Source organism: Epinephelus moara, chromosome 21 (assembly GCF_006386435.1).
Source record: "Epinephelus moara isolate mb chromosome 21, YSFRI_EMoa_1.0, whole genome shotgun sequence".
Classification (NCBI taxonomy): domain Eukaryota; kingdom Metazoa; phylum Chordata; class Actinopteri; order Perciformes; family Serranidae; genus Epinephelus; species Epinephelus moara.
In genome coordinates this window covers 36737330-36748654 of record NC_065526.1, presented here as the reverse complement: position 1 = coordinate 36748654, position 11325 = coordinate 36737330, and the positions used below count along the sequence as shown (strand labels likewise).

At 37.6% G+C, this 11325-nt stretch overlaps 1 protein-coding gene across 1 annotated transcript in view; it reads right to left on the bottom strand.

Moving 5' to 3' along the window:
* Positions 1 to 10511, bottom strand: part of cnpy1 (canopy FGF signaling regulator 1) — a 27650-nt gene extending 17139 nt beyond the window's left edge. The window contains exons 1-3 of the mRNA XM_050074872.1: positions 10343 to 10511; positions 5877 to 5979; positions 3107 to 3222 (exon numbers count right to left, since the gene is read on the bottom strand). Coding sequence (XP_049930829.1) covers positions 3107 to 3222; positions 5877 to 5970 — 210 coding nt within the window. The 5' untranslated portion in view covers positions 5971 to 5979; positions 10343 to 10511. The remainder of the gene's footprint in view (positions 1 to 3106; positions 3223 to 5876; positions 5980 to 10342) is intronic.
* Between the last annotated feature and the right edge of the window lie 814 nt (positions 10512 to 11325).

Sequence of the window (11325 nt, the reverse complement as noted above, 5' to 3'; positions counted from 1 at the left end):
ATTTTAAGTTTTTTATTTTTGAAAAAAATACTGTTTTCATTGGGAGGTTTGTTCAATAACATTTGAATTAAACTTTAACAGCTGATGACTTGAAAATTATGCTGACTGTCATTTGCATCGACTATTTAGGAAAATCAGAGAAAAATATCATTTGCATAATAATTTGGAACGCGGTGTATGCTGCCACCTCACCCTTGGGCTGCAAAGTTTCATCCCTGAAGTCCTCCACATTGGTGATGAAAGTGACGACGGCGTCAAAGGTTCAACTTGTGTCATTGACTTTCAAAATAAAGGGAACTGCAGCTTGATAAAGTGATTCAGATGTCAAAATATTACACATATACCATACATCTTTTTCATCTGTTACATTACGAAAAATAAAACATACATTTTTATTCTCACCCGCTGCCCACCCGCATGTAGTTAATTTCTATCCGTGTCCGTACCCATGAATTTATATATATACATATTTTTACCTGTTACACAGCTTTTTGCTGGTTACCCAGTGGAGGACTCTGGTTCAGATGCTAGTTAGCCGGATTAACATGATGTGGTGATGACAGAAATCCATGCCTTGTTGCTTCCTAAAGTGAGATGGCTGAGGATGATTGTTGCTTAGCTGTTTGAGCAGCATGCTGACAATGATAGCAACATGCTTATTAGCGTGACAATTTGTGTTGAGTGTGTAGATGCAGTTAACATAGCAGCAGTTATGGAGATGGGGCCCACCAGTAGATTTAAAGTAACTCTAAAGTACTTTAAATGTACATTTGGTAAGAATTCTCATAATCTTATCTCATAACCTATTGGCTATGGGTCTGATGGTGATTAAGCCATTGGGGGCATCGGCCAATATTTCGGGGGTTCGGGTGTAGCCAGCAGATATCCAGATAACATATGACGGATATGTGGGTCAGTACTTTCTCTTCCATGAGCCAGTCATTGTTTACAGCCCTATTAGCAACTTGAGACACAATAATGGAGATTGAATTGAGCAAGGCAACAATCTGCATTCACATGCAGAAAAACTTTTTCAGAGGTTTATAGGGTCCGAGAGTTCTTTTCAGCCACTGCTTTTCAGTTCTTCTGCTCCCCACATGAACTGTTTACCTGCATGCAATCAAAGCCCACTCAAACATGATTAATCAATATACTCGGCCTACAAATGGTACACTTCTGATACCAAAATCTTGTCAAGTAGCCTACAGATTTTAATTACATATGCAAATATCTGTTTACAGAGATTATTTTACAGATAGAGACATATTGTACATATCATTGTAAGACTTAAAAATATAGATATTTATGCCCTCGTGTCTTACTTGCACACACCGGTCAGTCCAGCTATCAGAGATTAAAGCCAAGAAAATCAATGGCAGAGCTGGACACCTCATGATAGCCTGGTCCCTGGGCAATAGAGGATATCCAGGTTCCAGTGGGATGTGACCTCATTAGACCAGGAACAATAACCTGGATCCATAGTGTCACTGTGCCCACTCAAACACACACACAGACACAGAAAACCAGAGATCAACCCACTCTGAAGAGACTGCAGTGATACCTTCACATCACCGATTATAGCACAAAGTTTGAATGTTGCTTTATTTTGAATGAGGCAAACCCAGTGTGGGCATATAAACTGAAACAAAGACTGTGACTAGGAACACTGAAATTACCAACATACTTTTAACTGAAAAATAATATATTGCAATAATGACATACTGTTACACGGGAAATGTAGTTTAAGTAAACTTCTGTGTAAATCCCAGACAGAAAATAGCACATTTACTGCTGAATAAATTACTCTTTTCATAAACAGTGTTAAAAAAATAATTTACAGACCTTCCCCACTACCCACAGAAATCACTGATTTTCCCTTGACTACAGTACAGTGATCTAGTATTGCACTTCCATAATGTGGGCGTACTCACAAGAGACAGATAACAACCTAAAATACAGTTGGTTGTCTAATGGACAACGAGCCATGTGATTACAGAAAAATAATGCACAAGGCACACAGGTCCAAGTGGATTTTCCTGTTGATATCATGGTCACTGAAAATGTCACAAAGGCTGAAAAAATATGATGCCGAAAAAGCTGTAGCCTAGAAAGAACTTAAACTGGTGACCTTCAAAATACCGTGTGAGTATTCATTTAGAACTTGATAAAGACAATGATTAAGCACATTCTCCAGCCAATTGTAATAATAAATTCTACACATTTTAAATCCTTTGATGGGTGACAATAATAACAGAGGAATTATCAGCCCAGTCACCAAAAGAATATGTTGGCATTAACATTTTTGAAAACAATCGGAAACATGGAGGGGATGGTGAATGGTGTGTCACCTCGGTGAGACACCGGCCAAGCTGTAGACCACTGTTCAAGGTCAAAAACAACAAATTTGGTTGTTTTTTGCACGTCATCATTGCATTTTTAGCAGCTTTTTAGGCACGAAATGTGGTCACTGTGTACCCACTGGGTGTAGTGCAATGAAAAGAGGTTGTTTTTACCGAGACTCAAAACTAGGTATTTTAAGGTAACGTATGCATTACATTTGCAGAAACATACAATAATAACCTTTATTCTGGTAATTGGTTTGGGAATTATGTATAGTTACTCATTCCGCTACGTGTTTTTTTCTGAGGGGTTCCTGTATTGGGTCCTGTTGCTGTGCCAGTGCACAGCTGTGGGGGACTCATAAGTTAATGTGGAACAAAAGCTAGCCAAGTAGGACAGAGCTTTAGTTCCCTCTGAACCAATAACCAGTAGTGAAAAGTAACTAAATACATTTACTCGAATACCATTATGAAAAACAGTTTTCAAAATAATGTATTTAATTATTTTTAGCAACGTTAAAATCTCATTTTCTTTTCAGACTTTGCTGATAATACTTGAATACTTTCATGTAAGAAAGGTTCTGAATGCAGGACTTTTATTTGTAATTGAGTATTTAAGTAAGTAAAGCATATGAATACTTCTTCCAGCACTGCCAATGACCAAACAGTAGTTCAGCTTATACTTCAACAACTACATATACAGTAACTAAGAGCTGTAGTAGACGGATGAGTGGTAAGCTGAGGGCATCTTTATCAGTGTACTGTACCTTTTTGTCTTTCATGGTTCCATCAGGGTTGAGTCTAAAGCCGCCGACGTTGATGGTTTTCTTTGGGTCCACCTGACTGATTGAGTGGTTCAGTTCATCCACTATCGCCTTACATGCTGGGAAACAAATGTAAACCTCAGTGATGGCAACAAGACAAGCTGCAGCTTGTAATTTAGTGAACATCAGTAGATACATTCAAAGTTACTCATAAGCTCATTGTTGGTAACTAAAGAGCACTACGTGTCCAGCAGTGAGCATGGCACTGTTAATGAACTATACTGACTAACACAATGTTGCTGTTTAGGCTGCTGACCTTTGATGAACTGTGACAAGTGTCTGTCCAAAACATTAGAAAATCAAAGTTTTGACAATATCGATTTCACAGGTGCAAAATGCCAGTTAAAGCTATTTAAAGCACGTTTAGCAATACAAAAATCAGACTTCTTATGATCTGGATTTTATTGTTGATTTTTTATTCATCATTCTGAATGGGCACAGACACTCAAACAGGCAAACTAAAGCTTTACCATGTTTGAGTAGGGGAAAAAAATGCTGGTAAACCTGATTGATTTTGGATTTTTAAGGCCAAGATGTCAATATAATACATCCAATAATAAAATATTTTAGGGCTGGGTGATATGGAGAAAATCCAATTTTATGATATTTTTTTAACAAATACTTCGATATCAATATTGCGACAATATTGTAGGGTTGAATTTGGTGCTTTCACAATGAGATATATGATAAATAATCATCAGTAATGTGGATATAATGACTAAGTGGGTTAAGGCAAATAATAGAACAGCTAGAATAGTCTGATAAGTTCAGAAAATTACAACACTTAACTGTAATGCAGCCTTGAAAACCAGGACAAGACAACACTTGAGATATTATGATATCCAAAACCTAAGACAATAACTAGTCTCATATCATGATGTCATCAATAAATATTGATATATTGCTCAGCCCTACAATATATAAGCCATTATTCAGTTCACAGCATAAACATTTTACAATATAAAAGTCAACTTGTCAGTTCTCTCTGGTGGACAGACTATTGAATGAAGACATTGTTTTTTGTAATGTTACACCACTATTTGCAGTACCTCATCAGCCAACACATACTGCACACTGATCCAGTACACCTGTGACAAGTGAATACTGGCTGATGTATTGGTCAGGTACTACTGAATACAAATAAGTTACACAGTAAACTGTATACATCTACTAGATCTTAAGAGTAACCCCCTGGTTTCATTTTGTCCAGATATATACACTGTGCATATTATTACAGCTGTTTAAAGTATGACCTTAAAATTGTGAATTTAAAAAAAGATGTTTAAACTTCATCTTGAACTTTTAGAATCTGTGCGATTATTTGTCCACTTACGTCACTTGCACTACTTAAATCTATCTGGCAGTGCTCCCCATCCCAAGTATTTTTATTTATTTTTTTTCCTCAAACATCAGAGACATGGTATGATTTTTGCAGATAAATGCATATCTTCTTTTAATGTGCACAATGGCAAACACTTCATAAAAATGTAAAGAACTACAAGTGTGCCCCAGTATTTGGCTGGACTGCAGCAAAGCAGGGCCAGCCCTACAAAACAGTCTTTCCCCGATAAAGTGAGTAATGAAGTTGCACCATCAGTCATCAGAGTGTTGGAGCTTCCCCACTGGCTATTGCTCTTTCAAAATGAGTAACAGTGTTTCCAACAAATTCTCACTCTGACCTCATCAAAAACTGACCTTTGGTCATGGACTTTCAATGTTGACATATGACGTGCAAGGTACCCTGGGTGCGCTGGTTGTTGACGTTCTGGGACGCCATGTCAGACTGTTACATGTATTGTCTATTTTCAAAATACACTTCTGTTTTCACAGGAAATGTACAGATTACATACAGTCTCTTTAAAAATAAATCCACTAAGTCAGCACAACCCCGCAAACTGATGTTTTTTTCCTTCAACAAGTTGTCCCGTCATGTTCCCCCTGGCACCGCTGCTCGCGACCCACCGCGATAATGCCAATGTGAAAGAGCGGCTTTTTTCATCAATATCTGACGCCAGAAGTCACTGCCAAAGCACCGGTATTTGACAACTTCAGCATGAGACCGGGTTGGTGTTTGCACTGATATCATTTGCCTTGCACAGCAAAGAAAAAAAAAAACATCCCGTGATCAATAATCATTTGATTCACTTCCTCAAGAGATATGCGGTTGTTGTTATTGTGCAATGGGTTTATTAAACTACCCGCAAAGCCTGATTCAGAAGCAAGGACAGAAAAAAAGGTGAGATAAGCTGCCAAAGAACTTCCACAGGAAATGCTGCTCGAACAGTCTTCAGTTTTGTCTTCAGGAGGCTTTTACAGCGAGGCACAAACAGTGTAGTTATTTGACTTAAACTGCTTCAGCTCACTTTAAGAACAAATATTACTGGGTGAACGATGGACTAAAGATGTATGATTTATATCCAAGAATTCATATTATAGATGACACTGACTATCTGGGTAACAATGTGGCCACAATTTAGCACACTCAACACATGCACGGTCCAGCCACATACTTGGTTTCAGCCTTGTTACTTTTCATCCTTTTGGAAAGTTTTTGTTTCCTTTATCTATGCTAAGGTGCAGTAACAAGCATGTATCATTTGTACATACCGTCACATGGTCGGACATGATAGTTTCGTTTCCCTCCAACAGATGGAATTGCAATTTACAATATTTCAACTGATCAAATGATTCAGTTAGAGCACTGGTGACTCACCAGAGCAGTAGAGCACCTTGTCCCTCTTCCCCTGGCCACCGCTGATGAAGACAGATAGCACCATTACAGTCATCTGAATAATCCATGAGGCCATATTGATAACCTAACAGGACAGACAGACAGACACACAGTTATACTAACAGTCTGATAAGACAGTAGCACATTCTCATGAAACTAAAGTGTAATACATCCCATTATAATGTCTGTAAGTGTTAATGGATGTTAATGTGTAATAATAATAATTGGCATTCTGGTGAGTAATTCATTAGCATTTATCTATTTTCAAGGGATGTGTATCATGATGACATCAACATGATTCTTTTATGTTTCCAACATTTCCAAACAACCAGTAAACTGGGAATCAGTCTGCGTTCTCATCCACAAGTGTTTTGAAGTATCGCCTAGAGGACATACTTAAAAGAGTAGTCATACCTTTTCTGTTTGTTTCATTCATTCATTAACAGAAGTGGGCACTGGGATGAGCTATTTTTGGCACTCCTGGTCGGATTATTTTTTTTCCCCACAATGTCATGTGACTCAAAGTTGGAGCAGCTCTCCTGAGGCCTATACTATGAAACAGGATTTGGAGTTAGTGAGGAAACTTCAGGGTTAACTCTGGGTTTTCAGTACTACGAAGCTGGTACTCTTTTTACCTGGGATACATCACTGTGGTAACTTATGCTGAACAGCCAACCTGCTCCGGAGCAGGTTAACTTCAGGGTTGTGTGTGTGTGTGTGTGCGCGCGCGCACATCAAGGCCGAACTCCGCCGTGTGCGATACAGAGAGCAGAGGAGAATTGTAAATGCGCGACCATGTGGAGACAGAAATGACATGCCGTCGTGTAAATAAATCATCACGTGCGCCACATAATCGTTTGCATAATCATGATTTCAATTTTGACCAAAATAATCGTGATTATGATTTTTTCCAAATTGGGGAAGCCCTACTTTATAGTACAGGCCTCTGGTTGAATCATCAGTAAAAAAGACCAACAACTGTGTCAGAAAATTTCTCGTTCTTTGACAAAGAGTCAAAGGTCCATGCCTGTCGACATAAAACCTGATGAGAGAAGTGAACTACAACTCTCAAGGTGCATTTCACTAAGAAGCATCTCATCACCAACCAAGTGGAAGCTAAAGATTAACGTGTTGAGAAATTTGCAGCTTGAATCAATTCACTTAGGTCTCATTTACACCACAAGCGATGCGTTCGCAACATGGCGACATCTTTGGTCATGATTCTAAAACAGGGGTCCTATGTCACACAGTGAAAGTAATTGATATCAGAGGGCCATGACCCCCCACCCCTTGTGGGCGCCACTATTAGGAGTCAGAGAGAGGTTCCTCACCCACACAGTCCTGAGAAAGAGGTCCAATCAAAATAATAGTCAAATACCTGTTTGAGAATCAGTCTTCAACAGGGGGTCTGTGGCCCCTAGGGGTCCCCAGAGTTACTGCAGGGGGACTGCCAAATTATTGATTCATCATTTTTTGATTTTTTTTTTTTTTTTTCAAAAATTTTAATGTCTGAAAATACATGTTAACATAAATCCATAGTATTAGCACAGATAAATCAGCCTATTTGTAAAACAACCCTAAACCGTTAATTGACAGGACACAACGCTGATGATAGCTAACTGTTACCCATGAATCATTTCCAAATTAATCTATGACGTACAGATATATGAATCTGCCAATAATTATTTCAATAGCTTATATGCACCATATAAAGGTATGTTTATACATGTCCCTTTAGGCTGCTCTCAATGTTATTGTAGTTCGAGTTAATGCAACTCTCTTGTGTCACAAGAGAGATACAAGAGTGTGACATGTCCTTCCCCAAGAAAGGGAAATCTGGGTTCCAAAAAAAACAAAAGAAAGGAAGAAAAGAAAGAAAATGAAGCACTGACTTTAAAAAGGTGTGTGAGAGAGGCATGAATCAAGAATAGAAGGGCAGAGAGACTGCATATGCATATGGCCCAGACTTTGGTGCCAGGCCCCTGCCCATCCCATGTCTTACACTCATTCTTGTGTAGACTTTACCTAATTGTTCCTCCAAATGCTTATGATTTTATTAGCTGTAAAATTACATGCTATAAAATTCTGACAAGTATTATTCAGGCTAAATTTCTACATGAGAGCTTACATGTAAATTTTTTACGAGTATCCCTCATGGAGTGGCCTGCATTGCTACATGCACTCGGATAGGCGACACCATCACACACATCTTCAGACTCTCCATTTACCTTTACCTGACAGTTCAGGTTACTTTCTTCATTGCAAAGGCAACTCTGAGTACAGTGCATACAAGTCTGCAAAACAGCGGCACACATATGGGGTGCTGAAATTAACAGCAACATTTTGCAACATTTAGCTTCAAACAACGTTTAAAAAAGTGGTGTGAATTTTTTAAGGTCACTTTTTACCACATTTACAGCAATATTTTAAATATGTTAAATATAATGTCACAGTTAAATCTAAATATTAAATATGTTAAATATAATGTCACAGTTAAATCTAAATATTAAATGTTAAATCTAAATCTAAATCTAAATGTTAAATATAAATGTTAAATCTAAATCTAAATGTTAAATGTTAAATCTAAATCTAAATGTTAAATGTTAAATCTAAATCTAAATGTTAAATGTTAAATATAAATGTTATCTAAATGTTGGTGAAACTAAATATTTAGCTAATATGCAAATGCACACTGCCGGTCACCGGAAGAACCAAAATAAAAAACCTGGGTGGTTAGACTGTGTTTATAGTATATAATAACAAATTAAAACCAAACTAATCAGAGAAAATGAACACTTGAACATATCAGCGTGATAAGACCTAGGCTACCTAAAATGACAGAAACCATGTTTGGGGAAGTTTTATTTGACATGTACTTTGAGTTTTTAGTGTCTCATCCTTATCCGATTTAGCTGAAAACACTGGAAGGGCCATTTTGGCCGCAATTCAGAATTTCAGCAGTGTGAGTATCGACCATAGAGCCACCTCAGCACTCGGTAAGTTTGTTTTCTAACTCGCGTAGCATATGTTCCTTATGTTAGCATGTAAGCTATATGAAACTAGCTAACATTAGCTAACTAGTTTTTTACCATTAGACATCATAACGATGTCCAATGGTCAATAATGCATGAAGTACATTGATGCTAGTAGCAAATCTCTACTGGGCTAACATTATTGTTGGCGTGTTGGCAAGCAAGGATGGGACACTAAAAACTCAAAGTAGGCCTACACGTCAAATAAAATTTCCCCAAACATGGTTTCTGTCATTTTTAGGTAGTTCTTATCACGCTGATGTATCTTCAAGTGTTCATTTTCTCTAATTAGTTTGGTTTTAAATCGTTATTTGATGCTATAAACACAGTCTGACCACCCAGGCTTATTTTGGTACTTTGGTGACCGGCAGTGTTCATTTGCATATTAGCTAAATATTTAGTTTCACCAAGCACATTTAGATTTAACATTTAACATCTAGATTTAGATTTAGCATTTAGATTAAATTGAGATTTAACATTTAGATTTAGATTTTACATTTAACATTTTGATTAAACATTTATATTTAACATTTTGATTAAACATTTAGATTTAACATTTAACATTTAGATTTAGATTTACATTTTGATTAAATATTTAGATCTAACATTTAGATTTAGATTTAACATTTAACATTTTGATTGAACATTTAGATTTAACATTTTGATTTAGATTTTAACATTTAGATTTCACATTTAGATTTTGATTTTTACATTTAGGTTTAACATTTAATATTTAGATTTAACTGTGACATTATAGCCTATTTAACATATTTCAAATATTGCGCTAAATGTGGTAAAAAAAAGTGACTTTAAAAAATTCGCACCACTTTTTTAAACGTTGTTTGAAGCTGGAAGTGGCAAAATGTTGCTGTTAATTTCAGTTTGAGACACTTCACAAACGGCACCCACGCGTCAGCCAGAAATAACATCAGCGAACAGGTGTTAACCAGATACCTGGCAGCGTTTTGCCGCTGTACCTGCGGGCAGACGTGCCTCTCTGTTTCTGTTGAAGAAATCACCTTAGACACGTGTGGGAGTGAGGGTCATACTATTTCCACTATTTGTCACAATTTACAGTTATCTAACATTGTATCCATTGTATTAAATAACTTGCGTGCAGTGTTAAATAACTGTAAAATGTGACAAAGTTACATTTTTGTGTACTTTGGTCAAATGGGAATAACAGGTGAACCAAATATTAAATAGGTTAAACTCTATTCTAACCATAATTCTTGATGTATTGGTTTCATGCCGAATTGTAAACCGACACAAGTCTAAATCGTAAAACATGTTTAATAACGTTTTGCCTTAATGATCGTTGGCCAGTACGCAAGACCGTTTTAAATTCCTATATTTCACAGCGGGGTTTGGTGGCGCTAAGGGATAGCTGCTCGGCTAGCAGGCAGCTTGTCTTACCTGGCGGAGACAGCAAGCTGCAGTCAGCTGGCAGAGGACGTGGGGTCGCTCCGACTCTGAGGACAGTAGTGTTATGACTGCAGTGATGAGCTGTCATCAACTACTTTTTCTGTTCATGCTTAGAATCTCACAAGTTACTGATCTATCATCAATACTGACAGTCTTCATTCATACACTCACATTCAGTTTCCGGTCGTACATTTCAGCGTAAAATCTTTATTAAACAAAAATATGCAATGTTTGAGTAATACACTGGGATTGAGATAACGCTTTACATGTAGGAGGTAATTTACAAGAAGCTGAAATAGTATTCTTAAAATGTGCAACCTCCTTTCCGGTCTCATCTACGCCATACCAGACGAGCTCTGCCTTAATGTTGAAGGCGCAGTCAATCACTCTCCTCTCTCTCTGCCTCGTCCCTTCTGACTTGACGCAGTTGTCAGTGCGCCGGGTGTCTTTACGTGCGCGGCTGTGGAGGAGCCACGTTCGGTCAGGCATCGGCCTGTTCAACCAATCATGTTCCAAACTCAAAGAGCACAAACCAATCACACAGCTACAGTGTCTCAGGTGGTGTGTTCCAGGTTCCAGGTCGCTTTTGTTAAATAAGGAAATAAGATTCAATGTCTGTTCACAAATACAAGAAATAGATTATTACTAAAGGTCCATACAGTGCAGTTAATACAAGGTAATTTATTTACCATGCGCAAAACATCAACACACTTCCTGATGTGGTTAGTGAAATACAATAGGCATATGTAGGCTTTTATAGTTTAGCCTATTGGAATGTTAGTAAAAGTCAATCAATCAATCAATCAATCAATCAATCAATCAATTTTATTTATAAAGCCCAATATCACAAATCACAATTTGCCTCACAGGGCTTTACAGCATACGACATCCCTCTGTCCTTATGACCCTCGCAGCGGATAAGGAAAAACTCCCCAAAAAAACCCTTTAACGGGGAAAAAAAAACGGTAGAAACC